At 39.2% G+C, this 23,339-nt stretch overlaps 1 protein-coding gene across 1 annotated transcript in view; it reads right to left on the bottom strand.

Moving 5' to 3' along the window:
* Positions 1-1,461: 1,461 nt before the first annotated feature.
* The window catches only part of LOC126473381 (dolichyl-phosphate beta-glucosyltransferase), a 116,830-nt gene continuing 94,952 nt past the window's right edge, over positions 1,462-23,339 (bottom strand). Inside the window, exons 6-7 of the mRNA XM_050100390.1 lie at positions 14,070-14,155; positions 1,462-1,806 (exon numbers count right to left, since the gene is read on the bottom strand). Coding sequence (XP_049956347.1) covers positions 1,697-1,806; positions 14,070-14,155 — 196 coding nt within the window. The 3' untranslated portion in view covers positions 1,462-1,696. The remainder of the gene's footprint in view (positions 1,807-14,069; positions 14,156-23,339) is intronic.

The following is a 23,339-nucleotide window of genomic DNA, read 5'->3' as shown; positions in this document are numbered from 1 at the left end:
AGGTTCAAATGGCTCTGAGCACTATGGGACTCAACTGCTGAGGTCATTAGTCCCCTAGAACTTAGAACTAGGTAAACCTAACTAACCTAAGGACATCACACACATCCATGCCCGAGGCAGGAATCAAACCTGCGACCGTAGTGGTCACACGGCTCCAGACTGCAGCGCCAGAACCGCGCGGCCACTTCGGCCGGCCTTTGCTGCGGAGGATGGCCACGCAAAGAAACTATAAGCTGTATATATCAAGTCTCCTATATTTCAATGGAGCACAGCCAGTTTCCACATTCTTATTGGTCATTACCACGCACAGAGTAAATGGCAGTTATATTGCCAGTCCATGTGCCATTTAATACTGTTAAGGTGTACTGATTTGAGTTAACCGATAATGACAATTGTTGAGATATTTGACTACATGGAATTCAGTTGGCAGTTTGTAGTGTAACTTCCCTTTAATCAGCACTTGATAACAACCAAGAAGGTTGAAACTGGTTGCACCCAATGAAATAAATGAATTCCATGTATACTGCCTATGGCTCCAGAATATCTATCATTAAATTAAGGCTGTTAGTAACTGCTGTCATAATATTTTTAATTTATGATAGCATTGTTTTGCACCTGTCCTGTATCTGCTGAGAGCTGTGCATGGAGGGGTCCTCTCATCAGAGATGAACCCCGAAGCACCCTCATCTGCCTCTGGCCTTCATGCTGGTCCAGTTTTGTACCTGTTTTTATGTCTCTTTGAAATTGATTTTTATTCTTAACTTTGTCAATATTCTGGATGTCTCTGTTTACTATTTTCCATGACATGGTAAAACTCCAAGGTGGCCTTAACAGTTTAAATCAGTGGTCTTGATCAGTAAATTGGTAGGCCAATTGGTTCTCTGGGATCACGGGACCAAACTACAAGATCATCAATCCCCTCTATACAAAACAAGTCTATGGAGAACAGCATCATTAACAGAGCAATGCTGTTCCCCATGGACTTGTTTTGCATATGGGGAATCGATCGTATCAGTCTGGTCCTTTAATCCTATAGAACCAATTGGCCTACCAATTTACCAATATAGACCACTGATTAAAACTGTCATATAATTAGATAAATATATGAATATTATCAGGAATGTCTTTGGCCTGTGCTATGAAACAAGTACATATAAGATGCCACTGGTGATGGGAATGTGCACCTGTTCTGAGTCGCAGAAATTACAACAATTCTTATGCAATAGTGACAGGCAGTTTAGTTGTCATCTGTCTGTATTAGTATAATCAATAGGAATGGGTGCATATAAACACTGGATAAGAAAAACTGAAAATTTGATTCTTTTTTTAAGAGGGAAGAATCTTTTTTTTTTGGGAGGGGGGGGGGGGAGGGAGGGAGAGGAAATGGAGTGAGAAATAAATGCTACAAATAAAACTTCACTGGATACTTACAGCAGTAGATAAAAATGAATAGCCATACCATAGTTGAAAATTTTACCTTTTATTTCTGTCTGTTGAAATGTACATGTGAAACAAAAAATAAAAGCATTAACAACATGTATGTCACAAGTATCAGCATCTTACAAAAAATATCAGTACAAAATACCACTGAGATATTTCCCATGGAATGTTTGCTTTGGTTTCTACAGCGAACAAATGAATCAATCTTTTCACACAGCACCAGGTACCTACATGGTACAGCCATTAAATCACACTGCTAAGCAGATTTCTTCCTCAGCTTCCATGCTCCTATATGGTATCGAAACCAGATAAGGAGTAAATCCTTTCCCATCTGCAGCCAGCTCCAAACTGGAACAATCTTTGAGCCTGCAAAAATGACAAACAGGGAAATATAAATTTCAATTTAAGGAGAAATAATGAACACGAACCATTCCTCACTTGAGGAAAATGTTATGGATGGTTAAACTTTATTTTATGTTCCAGAATGAATTTTCACTCTGCAGCAGAGTGTGCATTGGCACATTAAAACTGTGTGCCAAACTGGGACTCGAACCCAGGACCTTTGCCTTTTGCGGGCAAGTGCTCAACCAAATGAGTTATCCAAACACAACTTATGACCTGGCCTCACAACTTTATTTCTACCTTGGTTGGCTGTGGCTATGCTCTGCCCCTGAAGTACCTTTCCTTCCAGGAGTGCTAGTCACACAGGAGAACTTCCATGAAGTTTGGAAGGTTGCAAATGAGGAGCTGGCAGAAATAAAGCTGTGAGGGTGGGTTGTGAGTCGTGCTTGGTTAGCTCAGATGCTAGAGCACTTCCCTGCGAAAAGAAAAGGTCCCAGGTTTGATCCTAGTCCAGCACACAGTTTTAATTTGCCAGGAAGTTTCATTTTATTACTTGCTTTCTCTTTATTTTTCCCGATTGAGAACTAATACCCATTTCTATTACAACTTTATGAAAATATAGCTGCTTTCTGAAAAAAATAAAATAGAAAATGCAAACCATATATAAAATTACGTAACTAATCAACATATTCATCACTACAAATGAATCAAAGCTTCATTAAACACACATATGCTCAGCTTATCATCAAAGGTAACAAAAATTTAATCAATGTAGCAGTTAAGATTTAATGTATGTACTGACTTATATGTAGAAAATTCAGCTATAATACAATCAATACCATTTACAGTAACATTGCTTTTAACAATTTATTGGCTATAACAGCGATATCTATTGGTCCCATTTAAATCCTATGAAAACGCTATATTTAAAAAATCGCTTAGTACGACATCACTTATTGTGACTTAGCATATAAACTAACGTATTTTTATTACATTTGTGGAGGAATATGTTAGCTATAACATCCATTATTCATTTCTGTTTGTTACATATCTGCAGGTTACTAACAACAATGTAAGACTTATTATCAAACTTTGTTTCCTGTAGAAGTCAATGCAAACACTGCTTTAAATACATCACAAAAAAATGAAAGTATGTAATACTGAAGAAAAGTCACACATAATACAGCGACTTGAAAATGAGGAAACAAACTTCAGCATCGTGAAGAAATTGGGTGTCTCACATTCAACGATTTCTGCAATCTGGAAGGACAGAGAGAAAATAGTCTCTTTCTGAACACATTTTTTTTAAAAACAAGTGGGTGAGATAGTCTGCTCACAAAGGTATTGAAGAATCTTAACTTACTTGGTTTAACCAACAAAGGTCAAGTAAACTGCCAATCCATGGACCAATTCTTCAGGCAAAAGTCAAAGAATTTGCCCATCTGTTGGGAAATATGAATTTAAATTGTTCTTCATCTCGGATACAATATTTCCGAGCTTCCTATGCTATTACAGCCAGGAAAATTTGTGACGAAGCTGCAGCTGTACTTGATGGTGTAATGGACAAGTGGCTGTCTAAGAAGTGGCTTGTGAAGGTTACAAGCCTGATGCATTCAGTGCAGATGACACTGGCTTATTTTACAACATGACCCGAGATAAGATACTGAAATTTAAAGGTGAACAGGCTAAGACAAGAATCACAATTATGATTACTGCATATAAAAAATAAAGGGTAATACTTTGGAAAATGCCCCTCCAAATACAATTGACACTTGTTTTAAACATGCAGGGTTCAGAGATCTTTCTTCATCATCCCATAGTGAGGGAAAAACATTTTCAGCAACAGCTCATAATGAAGATGAGGATGACATTCCTCTGGCAAAATTAGTGCAATAATTTTGTCCATCTTTGTTAAATTATGAAATAGAGCACTTCAACCATGTAGATGCCAGTCTTACCATTTACACCTCAGGGAATGAACAAGAAATTGTAGCTGACATTCAAAGCCAACATGTGACTAACAAACATGAAAATGAACAAGAAGCACAGTTTGTTGTGCCATCACTTGACAAAGCTCTCAGTGCAGGGAAACTTTACCAAAAGTTCTTGTTTTCAAAGAAGAGTTTAATACAAATGACAATAGTGAGGTGTTAAAATGAATGCATTGTCAAATGCAAAATGTATATATACATCTTAGATGCAGAAAGCAAACAGAGAGAACTGATTACCTTAAGTAAGACAGTATACTACAGAATATGTTACTGTATTGTATTTTAAAGTTAAAGTAATTTATATATAGAATACTGTCCTTCATTTTGGCACCCTTGATTAATTTCTGTAATAAATTAATGGGAACGAAGCTGTGTCATTCATTACTATTTTACTATACAGCACTTACAATAAGTTTTACACATTCTCAACATTTTATCTCATTGATTATCCAAGACAGTGTTTGACATTAATGAACAATTTACATTGTTGCTACTTCTTTCTTCATTTATTGTAATAACAATGCACGTCCCCATTCTACACGTGTCCCTCAAAACATTATTCAACAATTCGACTGGGAGCAGTTCAATCATCCAGCGTACAGCCCCGATTTGCGACCTTCTGACTATCACCTTGTTCTTGAACTTGAAGCATGATTTTGAAGGAAGGCACTTTGACAGCAATGATAATGCAAAAAATGGTGTTCAGCAGTGGCTGTCTTCATTGGCAGCATCTTTCTGTGATGAGGGCATAGAAAAGTTGACAAATGTCAATGGCAATTAAGCAGAAAAATAATTTAAGATATTTCCAAAATGCCTCATACATACTCAAGAGGTTTCGCTGCATCAGTATTCTTTTGGCACATTTCACTGAACAGAATGTCACAATGAAGCATGACTTTATTAAAATAAATGCAACCAGGAGAGAAAATCATCATCTAGCAGGAGACCCTTCAGTCTGATAGCCTGGTTTATTGTTCTGTAATCATTAGTGTCATTTTCCCCATGCACTTAAGAATCTCCTTTTGGCGTTTTTATAAAGCGACTATGTTCCACAAGTTGAGTTTCCATCTCAAGGACTGAGGACAGGAGGGAATATGTTTCTTCATTATCTCATCAAGAATTGCTGTGCATTTAGGAGACTGGGAGAAAAAGGTGGAAATTCATTCCAAGTTAAGATCTGCACTCTTATTGTATCACACAACCTTCACAACTGAATTTAAATGATGTCCATTGCAGAGAACAAAGTCAGCATTTTCAAATAACCTTCAATTCTAATTTTAACTGCAGTTTTCCGGGTACTCGTAAGAGGAGCTCTGTCATGACACAGCGCTACCAGTGCTTCAAGTGTTTCATTTACTTCGTTTTGTCTAGGTCACTGATAACAGATTGATAACAGCTATACTTACATCATCTACAGTGTGACCTTTTGGCCTTACAATTTAAAATTGCAACTTCACAAGTGTGAGTTCCTACAGAGAAGTAACTTGCTATAGAAACGTAATTACAACAAAAGGATTAAAACCCCACCAACAGAACATGAGTGCAATAAGCGTACCCAAGAGCCAGTAACATATATCAGTTTTGAGTGCAAAAAGAGTACCCAAGAGCCAGTAACATGAATCAGTTATGAGTGCAAAAAGCGTACCCAAGAGCCAGTAACATGAATCAGTTAGAGAGCTTTCTAGAGGTTGTGTCATTTTATCACAGACTTCAGTGGGATAGCAAGACTGTTACATGAACCACTCAATAAATGAGGAAACTATGAGTGGTCAACTCAGAAGGAAGCAGTTTTCCAGGAATTAAAAGAGAAAATAGTTAGCCTCCCAATCTTACAGTATCCTAATTTAATGAAGCCGTTTATAATCACAATGGACACTACGAAACAGTCGATTTGTGCCCTATTGAGTTAAGGAGAATTAGGACAAGATTTACCAGAAGCCTTTACATCCAGGACACTGAACAATGCTGAGAGAGGATATAGTGCAATCGAGCAAGAGATCTTAGCCACAGTGTAGGCAGTGGACCACTACCGACCTTACATTTACAAAAGAAAATTCATTTTATATACCAATCAGAAACCCTTGAAATGGTTGGCGCACGTAAGTGATCCATCATCAAGATTAATGAAATTCATAATTAAACTGGCAGAATATGACTTGGAGATAATGTAGAAAAAGAGATGGCAAAACACAGTAGCAGATGGATTGTCAGGCATTATCAGAACCCCCAGCTGCAGTTGTTAGGAATGTGGAGGAGGCCAATGATGAAGAACAAGATGACCAGCAAGCAGCCATTAGTATGAGGAGAAACGAGCTATTCTCAAGCAAATTCATCATTCACCAATAGGTGGACACCAAGAAGTCAGTCAAATGTATGACTGTGTTAAAAGGTATAGCTCATGAAAAGGTATGAATAAAGACGTAGAAGAGTACATTAAAAGTTGCAAGAGTTGTCAGAAGAATAAGATTATCCCCAATAAGGTTACGATATACTTAGTGCTGATCAAAATACCTAACCAGGTATTCACCTGTTGTGATGTCAACATAGTCGGACTACTCCAGATAACAGAGAAAGTGACCAAGGCACAGACTTCCAAAGTAACATCCTAAAAAGGGTTTGTTGCTTACCAAAGTTCAAGAAGATTCAGTCTTGCACATACCATCTGCAAGTGAACAAAGCACTCGAAAGAATGCATCAATCACTAACAGAATATCTATGTCATGTGAGAATGAAGCAGGAAAACTGGGTGAATGGATGCATTTTACCTCTTCTGCATATAACGCCACACCATATTCATTAACTGGGTTCACTTCATTTGAGCTATTTTTGGGATAATATGAAACATTCCTGGGATCCTACAGCAGGATGCAGCCAAAGCACAAGCTGATTACATAACAGAACTAAAGATGCATCAGTCAGCAAATAAGGAATATTACATATTAAAAGAGAACATAGTTATCCACCAACTGTATAGTAACCTGATTTCATGAAGCACTCAAAACAGAATGGAACTCAAGGCAGGAGACAATTTACTATTACAGACGAAACTTTGAGAATAGGCAGGCAAACAAGTTAATGGGCCCATGGAGAGGATCTTCTCATGTCATGAAGATTCATGGACCAAATGTAGTACTCTAATTAACAAATAAGAAGTTCATAATAGTAACACAAACAGATTAAAGGAGTTCATCTAACATTAAGAATGTGAGATTGAAAGTGAGTTAATTTGTTCTGAAGAAAGAAAGAGAAAGAACAAGGTACATTCTGTCTTAAAACTGATTAAAGGGGTACTTATATATAGGAATTCAAAAGTTTTATGTGAGAGAGACTTTGTGGTTTATCCTCGAAGATAGGCTGATCCTTGGTCACTTCACCTCTATTATCCTAACCCTGGCAGCTGTAGCAAACAGGAAGAAGGGACAGAGATGGAATATGTTCATGAGGAACACAAAATTAGAAGTTTAGATGTCCAGATATTAAGACAAACCTCTTTTATTTTACTGATGGCCCCAACGACAATGCTGCTAGGAGCCTTTTTGATAAATGGGTGAATAACAGCAACTTAAATCCAGTATAAGCTAGATACCTACCAGATGGAGGAGTTTCATGCCACCCCAGAGATATACTACAACTTGGAAGGAAAAGTAGAGATCACCAGTATCACATGGAAAATTGTGACATACATCAGTTCACGCAAGTTAGAAGAAAAAGATGACAAGAAGATACGCGTGGCACAAAGATTACTGGGACAAGTGGTTCCAGATAACAGGGCTGGATGCTATAGATGGAAACTACACAGAGAAAATGGTGAAATGGCAGAAAGACATGCTATGGCTCTTCATGAACCACAGCCCAAGCAAGGACTCACAAAGTTTGTAAACTTTTATTTGGCACTTTAAACAAGTAGGACAATGAGTACTTTGAGATCAGAATAAGCAACTGGAACAGGAACAAAAGCAACTATTGCACCTAAGCCAGGAGGAATAAATGATAGTGAAATCTGCAATAACCAATTTTAACTGCATGGGGAATTGGCACTGGTGCACAGTTATCCAGTGGACCAGTACAGAGAAAATTAAGAAAAAAACTCTCTAAATTTCAGAATGAAACAGACCAGAAGTTGCAGTGGTTAACCTTAGAGACAGTTTTTAATGAGCAGATGACACAGTTGACAGTAATGTTCCAAGGATTATGAGAAGAATATGAACAGTTATTGGCAGACATCATGAATCCACAGAAGGGAATATTAGCCCCATATATCATTAACACCGTACAGATGATAGAATACCTCCAGTTAATTAGGTATGGCTCTGGTAACAATAAGTTTCCCCTAGACCTTAAAGAACAGTATGGATATAGGTTCCTCCTAACAATAGAAACCAATGTGTTCCTAATTGACACACATGTATTTAGCACATGTATTGAAAGTACCCCTAGGAGAGAACCAAGTTTTCAATTTATGCATGGTATTGCTACTACCCATAAGGAGAGAGGAGGATTGGTATGTATATTTGGATTCAGAAACAGACTTTCTACTAATGGACAACGCCAAGCAACAAAATGCTACTTTATTACAGGATCAACTAGACTGTAAAGACGTAGCACAATCCCAAAAGATATTCAAGCACACATTTGCAATTAAAACAACACAATAGCACAACCCCTGTGAGATAGACCTGTTGAAGCAGCTGCAAGAGTTTCCAAATAACTGCATCAACAAAACTGTGTTGATAAAAAACTGTGTTGATAACCATAGCATTTGGACCCCACTGGACACTATGTAGCCCCCAAAGATGAAACATAAACACTGTTATATGATAGTCGTGAACCAACAGACATATGATCATAAAGAAACAGGTACACTGAAATTCTTCGGAAAGTGTACAGTATACGGCAAGTAGACTATACTGTATACTCAGCAGACAATATAGATGAGTCATCCGGGGCTTACTACCCAGTGTTAGCATATACATGAAGGAGGTCCAGTCCAAAGCTAAAATACAAGCAGATAGTAATGACGTCAGAGAACTTTGCCTACATCTAGGAGAATAAGTCATTTGCAGGACCTAAAATGGATAGAGCAACACTGCGTGAATTAGAAAATAAGTTAGGATTACACACAATAGCAGAGACTGAGAAGAGATCCCACTGGAAAATATGCATTCCCATCTATGCTTTAGTCACCACCACTACCATCCTGTAACCATAGCAGTGATGCTAGGGCATCTCAGATGCAGCATACAGTGCAGGAAGAGGAATGAAGAGAAGTGGTAGACCATGTGCATGTGAATTGTGATTCAGCTTATGTGAAAATCTCACAAGTGCACCTCCCCACGTTGAAATTATTCCTAACCACAGTGCTTTGCCACTGGATACACAGGATCACAGATGAAGGATAAAAAAAGATGTGATTACTTATTGTACATATTTGTGTCACAGGGATGTATTAATTCTATCAAGGTTTATAGGTTAAAAGAAAAGAGAAACTCAGGTATTTATGTACATATATTACACAACAATGTAACTTACATAAGAAAGAAGCATAAAATTAGTATCTAAGATCTGAGGACAAATCACCTCCTGGTAGGGGAGATGTTATGAGCAAATCATACAAGGTTGCCAGAAAAAGAAAGAAAAATCATGAAAGTCATGTAGAGATGCACAGTGCAAGCTGCTTTTGTCAGTCTGTTAAGAGGTCATATGCATTGAGATACGGTTTATCTCACACTCACTGATTGCAAACTGGAGCTAAAAAGCAACACAGAACATACCACATGTAAGCAGAGAGCCCCAAATGCCATATATAGAGAACCTCAAACACCAAGTAAGGCAGGTTCCAGCAAGTTTCTGAGTTCCAGACAGAGGAGAGTTCCAGCTTTGGATGACTGATAGCCTACTGGTGTGTTTGAGCATTATGCTTAGTTAAATTTGTACACTAAGAAGGATTTGCAAAGCTAGCTTCTGGGTACATCTGGACTAGGATTATTGGTTTCCATCATACATTTGTCTTCATGTTCCCACGTTTATACGTCACTTTCACTGTGACGAGTACTCGAACCTAAGGGTTCGATTAGAGCAATAGCATCTGGCACTTCCGTGGTTTGTGGTCTGTAGTAACATATGCTACTTTGTACCTGAATCTTAAAATTGTTACAAGCCAGGACAGCCATTTGTTCTGGTATTTGATTATCACCACCATATCCGCATCCTTAGCCTAACATCCTAGTCATTCTGCACTGCCTCCAATCACAAAGTCCTAAAAATTCTTAGCTTGAGGCTGTTGCTGTTCCACTCCTGTACACAACAGCTCATGTACCAAGAAACTGATGATCTAAAACCCCACATCTCCTCTGAGCTGAGTGTGAGCTTCTGAGTAGGTATGTTGCAGTCCACGTCCGGTTACTACAATAACAGGACATATTATGCATGCTGTTTCTTCTAATGATTTGTGAAATTCTTGTTAGGCGATGACACATGTGTCTGCATATTCTAATGCACTTTAGTGAGACATTTGTAAACTTACTCCTACAGCGGATAAAACTGCCAATGCACCACACAGAAAAACTATTTCCAACACCATCAAAACATTTATACTAATCGCTGGTTAATCAAAAGATAATAGAGATATAGTCTACTACACGAATCTAACAAACATTTCAAGATGTAGCCTTGAAATGCTAGATACTACATGTGATCTCTCAGGTTTTTTCAACATGATTGATTAATGGTGTGCTTCCAGATATATTGCTGAGTTACTGTTTTCATTTTATGCACAATACTTCAGTGACTGGCCCAGCTATCTTCTTCAGGTGATACAAGTTTTGCTGTTATGTGTATTCACTGTCGGGAGTCCAGACATAAGAGTCCAGACAGCAAATACACATAACAGTGAAACTCATAGCACCTCTAGAAGACAGCTGGGTCAGACGTCGAAATATTGTGCATAAAATGAAAACAATAAGTTGGCAGCAGATCTGGAAGCACAACATTATTTACTATTTGGTCAATAAACATCATTCAATATCCACAGTTTCAAAAGCGTTGCTGTCATTATTTAAATCTGTGTGGGAAGTATGCAAAATTCATCTTGATAACTTAAATTCTGTAACACATTATTAAGAAACATACTTTAATATACAGGGTGTTTGGAAATTATAGAATGAAGGCTTTCACGACCAGATGACATAGCTGTTGGTAAACCTTTCGGGATGTGAGGTCGTGTTCCAAGAAACAGTTCTGTTCCTGACATTTCATCCACAACTGCGCTGGACATCTGTAGAGGCGCTACTCCGCTGAGTCAGTTGGCAAGACTCAGCAGAGGAGTACCTCTACGGATGTCCAGTGCAGTCCTAGACGAAATGTCAGGAACAGAACCGTTTCTTGGACCACAACCTCACATCCCGAAAGGTTTACCAGCAACTATGTTTGTAAATTGCCCCTACAAACTTCTACAACTTGTAAATGGGAGCAAGTACATAATGTTTTGTATAGGAATTCATGTGCGGAAAGGTACCGTTTCCGTGCTACAGCCATTTGAAAACATGTTGGTAATGAGTAATTTATTAGGTGTGACCCAGTACATCATTTGTTTTAAGGTTCTACTAATTAATAACAAAAGAAACTGCTTGTGTACTCACTGACGGGTTCTCTTCAACGTGATGCAGTGCAGTTTCTTGCACTCTGGGAATTCAGCATCTCTTTGGAGGACAACAGTCATTCCTGCTGACGGCGACGGTACCCCTTTCTCAAAGCCATTACATAATTGTGGTAAAAGGTGTATGCAATGGAGTCATAAATTGTGGATAACAATCTTGATAAAGGCAACGAGGAGCTCTTATTGTGAACTTTGCTATAAAGAAGGACCGTGCTGGTATATTCTGAAAACCTGATCCAATCTTGTTGCTCTATAAGTAAGACATGTGGATGAGGCTCAAATCGGGTCAGAGAGGCAGGATAGATGGCAAATGACATCAATATGATGTAAGAACCCCTCCCTGACTACCCTGTTGCATACAGCAAACTTTTTCAAACAGCTGTAGCAAGGAAACAATATGTTTCCAGACACAGGTTTCAATTCAAAATACAGTGGGACTTCAATTTTACGTTCTCCAATTTTACATTTTTTGTGATTCTACACCATAAATTCATAGCCCCTGTGAAAAACCTGTAAGATCAATGCTAAAAATTACCCAATTTTACATTTCTTCCTTGTAAGGTTCGATTCTACATTCTCTTTCGATGTCTCACTTGACTTTGTCCCATTTTCTTCCTATTGACATTTCATGTGACTGAATGAGTTATAAGTGGCATAAAAGATTGCACCATGGGTGATGGGGGAATTAAGGGAATATTTCAGTCTGCTGCAAAGAGGGGTAATGTGCAAGGGGATATGCTGACATAATCCACGATTGGTGTTGCCACCACAGCTTGCAACGTTTAGCTTCACCATGCAATTATGAGACAAATACTGCCAGATTGTGGCAGCATTGGAAAAACAGGACAGTCTAAATAAAGTGTGCCAGACCAAGGCAATACGTACCAATGGGGCCCAGCCACCACCTTTTCTTGTGGCACTTATTACTCAGTCTTGTCTTTTTGCAAATATTTCCAATACACTGTACTCAGCAACAATATCGATCTTCTAAATTCAAACACTGAGTTTTGAAGAATATGCTTGGTCATAAACAAGGAAACGTCGGCCATTTCCAGCTAGTGAAATCTTACTGGTTGGCGACTTGTTATGCCACCCAACAGCCAGTGCAGCCACTGCATCACACTAACATAAGTAAAATGAGCTCACCTGCTGGGTGTGGAGAAGAGGAGAGGCTCCTCAATGACGGGAGTGCAGGTAGGGATGAAAGCATTTTATAAAGTGCTGAAAGTATACTTTTCATGCAAATCATGTGCTATGGCAGAAATGTCTCACAGAAAAACAACAAGGGTTTTGCGATAGCTCATTTTAAAGACTTTCATGCGCAAATCTGACACAATACAGTTGCAACATCTACATACACTACTCATGCATATACTCTGCACCACACACTGCAGACTGTTAAGTTCGGCAGCAGTGATACAAGGCATCAGACGAAACTGAGCTCTCTTTTAAATTTACATTTTACACATCATACAGAAGTTCATAGAGCCGACTTCTAATAAGCTTGTATCAATTGGAGAAGTACATCCATTTTCTCACGTGTCTATTTCTCTCAGCAAGAGAAGAAAAAAACGCACCCCACATGTTAGATTCTGATGCCTTTCAGCACACTTCACAATTTTCGTTTTAATTCACCATGTTCAACAATTTTTGCAATTTTTTGGGTGAGCACAAAGGAAAGTTCTCTCAAAGACACATGTTTTGATGTATAATTTGTGGTTCTAGAATGTCAGAAAATAGCTTGATTACCTTGTATTTAGATACTAAGCTTTTACTTACTGTTATATATTGTGATTTTTTAAGAACCGAAGAAATTTATTGTCACAAATTATTGTATGAACATTGTACAGGAGAGGATTATGATTTTTAATCATATATGCCAATTACACACACTTTTGTTCATATTTTGGGGGTTTTATCATTTTCTTTGATTCTGAATTTCCCTCAGTTTTGCATTTTTTATGTCTGGAACAAACAAAAACATGAAACAGGGGTTTCACTGAATTATCTATTCGGTCCCCTCTACAAGTCCTAGAAGTTTGTAATGGGAATTTCAGAACACCTTATACATATTAGGACAGCATCAGCTAGAACCCTTAACTATGAGTCGCACCTGCACACAGCAAACAGATAAAATATTTCATAAAATATTTCAAAATTAATTGTTGCTTTTTGATCAATTCGAAGTCCTTTCAAGTAAAGGAAAGAAGGAGAGAAAGAAGAAATGTTTAAGCTAGTGATAAATCAAAGAATTCTAGGATGTACACAAAATAAACAAACAAGTGTCAAATGACAAACTGGGTTCAGTTGGTTCTCACTTATTCATCGTCTTTTGCATTATTGCAATCTCTTTTACACACAGCCTTGTTCTACTGATTTTACATCAACATAAGTATAATCTGTTATTTACAATACTCTCATGTGTTTCCTTCCTTCTATCTTACTTTTTCTTTTGGTTTTGAGACAGTTGTATGAAGTCTGAAATGCTTGAAAAATTATAACACAGTCTTACGATTGTATTACTAATGCTCTCCATCTCCAACTGAAGACAAACATGATCTCTGTTTATCTATCACTATTCATATTTAATACTTTTACACTTCTTGTTAAAATACATGTAAATGATTAAATGATATGTCTACCTTCAATCTCAGTCCAGTCAACTGCTACTTCTGCAACAGGAATTTTCAGCTTCTGGGCAATGTACAATAGCTCCACATCAAATGCCCTGGAAGAAATGTACATATTATCCAAAAGAAGCACTGAGTACTATTTAATATGCATTTAAAGCATATAAAGTTCTTCTTAAATATGAAATCATCTGACTGTTTTGCTACCAGAGCCCACTTTCTCCTGCATATGACTAACATACTAACTTTGGTGGAAGAAAATTTGTCAAGTACTGATAGAGAAACAGGTAACTACTATCTTCCATTTCAGTCATTATTACTCAGTAACTCAAAACACACTTAACGTTCTCTGTGGGCAAACATTTTTCCATTCTGATTTAACATGACCATAGTCTTTCTGGACAATGCTGAGTAAAGGAACCTATATATAAAGCAACTGCAACTTTCTTTTCTTCCCAAATTTTTTGTCAAACTTCAGAAGTTGCTTGGTCATTAATGATTCACAGCAGATGAGACATGATGCTGTAACAGAGAGAGAGAGAGAGAGAGAGAGAGAGAGAGAGAGAGAGAGAGAGAGAGAGGTGTGTGTGTACATGCCTTATAACACCTTGAATGTTTAGAGATGATCAAATTCATTTTCATCTTCAAAAACAAAACAACAATTACGCTGCAAACATTAATCTTGCAACTACCAAAGACCACACTCATGGTTTTACAGTTGCTCCTGCTAATGATAGACTATTTTATCAATAGAGGATAATTCTACCATAATCTTAATGACTTATTAATCTTGTCAACTTTTTTCCATATACACCAGTTTTAAAATTTCAAAAGACTTGTCATCAAATGGTAGCACAAAATTTGTAACAATCCACACACAAGAATTCATTTACCTCTTAAAAATTATTCCGGGTGAGTCGTGTAACATTACCACTGGAAACACCTCCCAAACCACAACAGACACTGAATTACCAATTCCACAGACCGAAAGTGAGGAGAGGGGCTGGTGCAATTGGTTAATACAAACCATTGAGAAACGCACAGAAGTATGATTTTCAAAACATACTTTTTTTTATGGAAAACTGTTATTATTTTTAGCACAACTGAAAATAGAAGCTAATACTTAATCAATGCTGTTTGTTACATTGTAAAATGTTAAATACATCCAGAGTAATTTGTAATGCAAAGCTGACGCTTGAGTAACTTCTCAGCAGTTCAATTGTGTGTATCAGAGAGAACCGAATTAATTACGAGTACAGAAAGAACAGTGGTGTAACATAAGTACAGAAGAGACATGAACAGCATGTTACGTCCAAATGTTAACATTTTATTAGTTTTCTCCTCTGAAGAATACTGTACAGCACTGATTTGTTACAAGAAAATGTACATTAACATGAGAATGTAGTTAAACTCACAAATATGTTTTTTGTTTTCAATTACAGAATGTAAAAGAGTGTGTCCTGACATTTCAGGCCAATAACTGTTCAAACACCCCCCTCCCCCCTCCTCCCCCCGCCTCTGCCCCCTCCATGTACCATGGACCTCGTCGTTGGTGGGGAGGCTTGAGTGCCTCAGAAATGCAGAAAGCCGTACCGCAGGTGTGACCACAACGGAGGGGTATCTGCTGAGAGGACAGACAAGCATGTGGGATCGGGGCATGGAGAGTCAGATCCATTAATCGAGCAGATAGGTTAGAAAATTTAAAATGGTAAATGATAGGTTAAAGTTAGATATAGTGGGAATTAGTGAAGTTCAGTGGCAGGAGGAACAAGACTTCTGGTCAGGTGAATACAGGGTTATAAATACAAAATCGAATAGGGGTAATGCAGGAGTAGGTTTAATAATGAATAAAAAAAATGGTGTCACGTAGAAGACAGTGTAATTAGATGAATGACGAACACTAACTTCACTTAACGAAGCTTTATTCAGCACTTGCACATACAAGTGAACTGTCTCTGGCCAGAACACATACAGTATATACACTGCTACAGAACATTCCAGTGCAATGATTCTTTACATTTGTGTATACTTCCAGAATGTAGTCGAACCAAATATAGAAATTAAAATTGTACAGTCCAGGTGTGTTTTGAACTCATGACCCTGCATGCAACAGTTTAGTATCATAACCACTACACCACAGTGCTACTCAGCTTTTTCTGTGACATTGCTCCCTCCGTCTCGGTGTTACGTCCTCCTAATCCGGGAACGAGTCATCAGTCCTGCATACTCCGACTCTCGATGACTGATTCTCACCCTGGCAGTGATCTTCTTTAGCCGCTATGCTCTTTGTCACCTTTCCGCTTGTTGCCTGTCGCTGGAGCTTTGTATTTACCCTGGGTTGCAAGATCCTTATAGGGCTTCATTCAAAGGATGTGGACCGTATCTCTGATCTTTAGTTGTCTTGTATCAGGGTCAAAATCTTCAACTTCATAAGTAACACCGGACAACTGTCTTACAACCTTATAAGATCCAAAGTAGCGCCTGCCGAGTTTCTCAGAGAGACCAACCTTCCGAACAGGAGTGAAGATCCAGACAAGGTCACCAGGCTGGTAGAGAACAGGCGGAAGCTCAAATCTTACCTTCAGCGATCGTTTTCTTGAGCCTGCAGCGTGCGGAGTCGAGCTAACTGCCGAGCTTCCTCAGTTCTGGTTAACACCTGGCCGATGCAGTCGTCGTCCGCGTCATCAGGATGTAACAGAAACACAGCGTCCATCGTCGTAGTCGCCTCACACCCACGCAACAGGAAAAATGGTGTAAATCCTGTGGTGTATTGTTTGGTGGTGTTTTAGGCAAACATTACAAAAGGTAGTACCTCATCCCAGTTGCTCTGTTCAACATAGAGGATGTCGGCCAAGGTCTTAGTAAGGCGTTCAGTAAGCCCGTTAGTTTGCAGATGGTAGGCAATCGTCATGTGATGAGTAATGTTGCACCGACGGTTTATCTCTGTCACAAGATTCGATTAAAAAACTTTCCCTCAATCCGTAATTAATGACCTTGGGGCACCGTGTTTTAATACAATGTCTTCCACTCTCAATTTGGCTACCTTGAATGCTTTGGCTGTTTTTGCAGCACATGGCCCAGATCACAGCAAGACATTCTCTTTCTGTAGTTGAGTAGTTTCTCTCGCTTTTGTACGTGTCCTAGAAGCATAGGCTATAACCTTCTCTTTTCCATCCAAAATTAGCACCAGAACAGCACCGATCCCATACCCGCTGGCATCTGTGTGTAGTTCTGTAGGTGCTCTCTCATCATCATACAGACCAAGTACAGGTCAGTCGTCAGAGTTTTTCGCAGCACATCGAAAGAATCTTGTTGAGCACCACCCCCAATAAATTTAGCATCAGCTTTTAACAACTCTTGGAGTGGCCTGGCTTTGATACAAAATTCTATGATGAAATGATGGTAGTAAGAACATAATCCGAGGAAGCTTCTCACATCTCTAATACTTTTAGGAATAGAAATTCCGTTACAGATCTCACTTTTTCTGGGTCTGGCTACACACCTTCATTTGACACAAGGTGTCCAAGTATTTTGATTTCTTTTGCTCCAAAGAGACACTTTCTTGGATTAAATTTCAGTCCACCTTGTTGGAGACACTTAAGAACAGCCTTCAGTCTTTTTATATGTTCGTCAAATGTCTCTGAGAACACTATAATGTCATCCAAATAACAAAGACACATTGTCCACTTCAGGTGCCTCAGAAGATTATCCATCATCCATTCAAAAGTTGCTGGTGCATTACACAAACCAAATGGCATCATCTTAAACTCATACAGGCCCTCAGGGGTGATGACTGCAGTTTCCTAACGATCAGCCTCATCTACTTCGATTTGCCAATATCCCGAGTACATGTCCACGGTTGAGAAAAACTTAGCCCCCTTCAGACAAGCTAGTGCATCATCAGTTCTTGGAAGAAGGTAAACGTCCTTTTTAGTTACCTTATTAAGCTTCCTGTAATCAACACAAAAGCGCCAACTGCCATCCTTCTTCCTGACGAGGACCACTGGTGACGACCATGGGCCCTGTGAAGGCTGAAAGATGTCATTCTTCATCATTTTCTCTATCTCATCACGAATTATTCAACATTCAGTTGCTGACACACAGTATGCTCTCTGGCTTATTGGTTGATGGTCTCCATTGCTAATCCAGTGCTTCATCGTCAATTTGTCTAATTTGCTCTTCACCTGTGGATTGAAGCATTCAGAGAACTCTTGAAGAATGGCAAGTAGCTTCTTCTGTTGTTCCTCAGTGAGATCTGGGGATAGTCAAGCTAGAAGATCTTGTCTCGTAGTGGTAGCGCTAATTTCGCCCACAGACTTGGCATGGGAGGTTTCTATGATGCTCAGCTTTTCTTCAATTAACGGCTCAGCATTTGCTACACACATACGTGTTGGAAGGATTTGCATTTCTTGGTGACAGTTAACTATACACAATTCACTGAATCCGTTCTTAAATGAGACGACAGAGGCTGGGATGACCAAGTTATTCTTCAAGGGTATGCTTCTCTTACATTCCACTACAAGATCCATGGGTTGATGCATGGCACGACACGTGACAGTTACCTTTTTAGCACTGACTGCAGGAATGATCACTTCATCCAGTATACATAGTCTCCACACACTCGGATGCGCATCTTCCTGTCCACAGTATCTCATCTCATCTAGCATAATCTTTGAGCAACCACAATTATAATTGCCTGAGAAGCTTTCAAAAAGTCCCATCCGAGAATGACATCATGACTACACTCTTGTAAGACAATGAATTCTAAGGGCTACGTATGGCCACTTATCCCCATACGAATGGTACATCTTCCTGCAGGTTTTACATTTTTCGCATTAGCCACCTTTAGCAGAGATGTTTTGCTGTCGACGAATATGGTTCTCTGCAACTGGCGATGGTACTTCTCCGAAATGACTGAATATGATGCTCCAGATTCCATGAGGATATCGAGGTAGTTTCCTATCATTTTTGTAGTGATCAATGGCGGAGGATTTTTCTCTTCGGTGGCCTCACCTCCAAGGAAGGTCGCACCCTGTAGTTTTCTAGGTTGCAGCAGCAAGGTGATCGGCTGGAGCTTCTAAACGGCAATGGAGACCTGGATCGCCTTGTTGGGAAGCATCCCCTGCAACAGCTAGATTGCGGAAATGGTGACCTACGTCATCCTGCACCCACATCTTCTTGTTCATTTTCATCGTACCGGAGTTGGCGTCGGCTAAAATCAGTCTGCTGTCTTCTGGCGCAGGCGTCATCAAATATCTGCCGCCTTTCTCAACAGTAGCGCACCACATGTCCCAGTCGTCCACAGTGGAAACATATTTGTTGGTTATCCTGGGTCCTCCAGACGTCAGTCTTCCTTGGTGCCCACAAAGGTCCCTCATGCGGCACTGTAGGAACTTAACTCCTCCTGGGTCTTGACTTTTTCACCGTTTTAAAGGGAAATAAAGGATGAGAGATTGGGTTCAATGTCTGTTCCATTTCCTCCCTTATGACCTCTTCAAGTGTCTCGGTTTGTTGCTTGCTGTGCAATCCAAGTGCCTTCTGAACTTCCTCTCTCACTATCTGACGAAGAACACTTGTGAAATCAGTTGCTTCCTCCATCACAGAGATTGATACGACATTCGGAAGCCGTTCAAACTTCTTGCTTGTTATTCTTTTTTTGATGCATTGTCTTGATATACTGGCACCATTTTATGAAGTCGTCTGTTGTTGAAACCTCCTGCAGGCGTAGGGCTTGATACATGTCCTCAGCAACACCCTTCATGAAATGTCCAACCTTATCTTCCTCCTTTACTCTAGGATCCACTATTTTACACAGCTCCAAGACATCTTAAATGTACGATGCTGTAGTTTCTCCTGGACACTGTGCCCTGCACTTTAATTTATCTTCAGCCTTGCACTTCTGTTGCTGCGTGTTGTCAAAATACTTAAGCAGTTCCGCCTGGAATACTTCCCAGCATGTGAACTTCTCCTCATTGTTCTCATACCATTGCTTAGCAGTGCCCTCCAAGTAGAAAAATATGTCAGCCAAACACACGGTGTCATCCCATTTGTTAAATTTGGCCATATGCTCATATACCTTCAGCCATTTGTTTGGATCTTGGCCATTGTCACCAAAGAACACGGAAGGATGTCTCATGTGGTGGCACACAGTTGCTGTCATCGTAACGTCCACTTCTTCTTCTGTCTCCAATAGATTGCGATCTGTTGAATATGGCTCAAACTCGGGTTTCTCACCACATAAACAGCGGCTCTGTCTTGGCCTGGTGGGAGTCACTGTGTCGTAGATAATGTGTGCTATCACAAGTTCCAATACTCGGCACCTCAACCAGAATAATGTCATGTAGAAGATGGTGTAATTAGATGAATGACAAACACTAACTTCACTTAACGAAGGTTTATTCAGCACTTGCACATACAAGAGCATGAAGCGAACTGCCTCCGAACAGAACATATACAGTATGTATGCAGCTACAGAACATTCCAGTACAATGATTCTTTACATTTGTGGATACTTATAGAATGAGGTCAAACCAAATATAGAAATTAAAATTATACAGTCCAGGTGAGTTTTGAACTCATGACCCTCCCTGCAACAGTTTAGTATTATAACCACTATACTATGGTGCTACTCAGCTTTTTCTGTGACATTAGGAACGTGGGTAAGCTACTACAAATAGCATCGTGAACACATTATTGTAGCCAAGATAGACATGAAGCCCACGCCTACCACAATAGTACAAGTTTATATGCCATCTGGTGCTGCAGATTACAAAGAGATTGAAGAAATGTACGATGAGATAAAAGAAATTATTTAGATACTGAAGGGAGATGAAAATTAATAGTCATGGGGGCTGGAATTTGATAGTAGGAAAAGGAAGAGAAGGAAAAGTAGTGGGTGGATATGGAATGGGGGTAAGGAATGAAAGAGGAAGCTGTCAGGTAGAATTTTGCACAGAGCTTAACTTAATCATAGTTAACACTTGGTTTAAGAATCATGAAAGAAGGTTATATACATAGATGAAGCCTGGAAACACTGGAAGGTTTCAGAAAGATTATATAATGGTAAGACAGAGATTTAGGAACCAGGTTTTAAATTGTAAGACATTTCCAGGGGCAGATGTGGACTCTGGCCACAATCTGTTGGTTATGAGCTGTAGATTAAAACTGAAGAAACTGCAAAATGGTGGGAATTTAAGGAGATGGAACCTGGATAAACTGAAAGAACTAGAGGTTGTAGAGAGTTTCAGAAAGAGCATTAGGGAACAACTGACAAATACAGGGGGAAAATATAGTAGAAGAAGAATGTGTAGCTTTGAGAGATGAGATAGTTAAGGCAGCAGAGGATGAAGTAGGTTAAAGGACGAGATCTAGTAGAAATCCTTGGATAACACAAGAGATATTGAATTTAATCGATGAAAGGAGAAAACATAAAATGTAGTAAATGAAACAGGCAAAAAGGAGTACAAATGTCTCAAAAATGAGAGTGACAGGAAATGCAAAGGGGCTAAGCAGGGGGGATGGCTGGAGGACAAATGTAAATATGTGGAGGCATATATCACTAGGGGTAAGATAGATACTGCCTACAGGAAAATCAAAGAGACCTTTGGAGAAAAGAGAACCAGTTGTATGAATATCAATAGTTCAGATGTAAAACCAGTTCTAAGCAAAGAAGGGAAAGCAGAAAGGTGGAAGGAGTATCTAGACAGTGTATACAAGGGCAATGGCGATATTATGGAAATGGAAGAGGACATGGATGAAGATGAAATGGGAGATATGATACTGCATGAAGAATTTGACAGAGCACTGAAAGACCTAAGCCAAAACAAGGCCCCGGGAGTAGAAAACATTCCATTAGAGCTACTGGTAGCTTTGGGAGAACCAGCCATGACAAAACTCTTCCATCTGGTGTGCAAGATGTATGAGACAGACAAAACATCCTCAGACTTCAAGAAGAATTTAATTATTCCAATCCCAAAGAAAGCAGATGTTGCCAAGTGTGAAAATTACCGAACTGTCAGTTTAATAAGTCACAGTTGCAAAATACTAAAACGAATTCTTTACAGACGAATGGAAAAACTGATAGAAGCCGATCTCAGGGAAGATCAGTTTGGATTCCATAGAAATGTTGGAACACGTGAGACAATACTGACCCTACGACTTATCTCAGGTGATAGATTAAGGAAGGGCAAACCTACGTTTCTAGCATTTGTAGATTTAGAGAAAGCTTTTGACACTGTTGAATGGAACACTCTCTTTCAAATTCTGAAGGTGGCAGGGGTAAAATACAGGGAGCAAAAGGCTATTTACAATTTGTCAGAAACCAGATGGAAGTTATAAGAGTTGAGGGGCATGAAAGAGAAGCAGTAGTTGGGAATGGAGTGAGACAGGGTTGTAGCCTATCCCCGATGTTCAATCTGTATATTGAGCACGCAGTAAAAGAAACAAAAGAAAAATTTGGAGTAGGAATTAAAATCCATGGTGAATAAATAAAAACTTTGAGGTTCGCCGATGACATTGTAATTCTGTCAGACAGCAAAGGACCTGGAAGAGGAGTGAAACACAATGGACAGTGTCTGGAAAGGAGAATATAAGATAAACATCAACAAAAGCAAAATGAGGATAATGGCATGTAGTAGAATTAAATCAGATGACACTGTGGGAATTAGATTGGGAAATGAGACACTTAAAGTAGTAGATGAGTTTGCTATTTGGAGAGCAAAATAAGTGATGATGGTTGAAGTAGAGAGGATATAAAATGTAGACTGGCAATGGTGAGGAAAGCGTTTCTGAAGAAGAGAATTTTGTTAACATCGAGTATAAATTTAAGTGTCAGGAAGTCGTTTCTGAAAGTATTTGTATGGAGTGTAGCCCTATATGGAATGAAGCCTTCGAAATGTGGTGCTACAGAAGAATGCTGAATATTCGATGGGTAGATCATGTAACTAATGAGGAGGTACTGAAAAGAATTGGGGAGAAGAGAAATTTGTGGCACAACTTGACTAGAAGAAGGGATCGGTTGATAGGACATGTTCTGAGGCATCAAGGGATCACCAGTTTAATACTGGAGGACAGTGTGGAGGGTAAAAATCATAGAGGGGGACCAAAAGATGAATACACTAAGCAGATTCAGATGGATGTAGGTTGCAGTAGGTACTTGGAGATGAAGAAGTTTGCACAAGATAGAGTAGCATGGAGAGGTGTATCAAACCAGTCTCCGGACTGAAGACCACCACAACAACAACAACAACAACAACTGTTTAAAGTGGTGCTCATCATTTGCTG

This window comes from Schistocerca serialis, chromosome 4 (assembly GCF_023864345.2).
Source record: "Schistocerca serialis cubense isolate TAMUIC-IGC-003099 chromosome 4, iqSchSeri2.2, whole genome shotgun sequence".
Classification (NCBI taxonomy): Eukaryota; Metazoa; Arthropoda; class Insecta; order Orthoptera; family Acrididae; genus Schistocerca; species Schistocerca serialis.
Note: the sequence above shows the minus strand (reverse complement) of the source record. Positions and strands in the feature narration are given on the sequence as shown.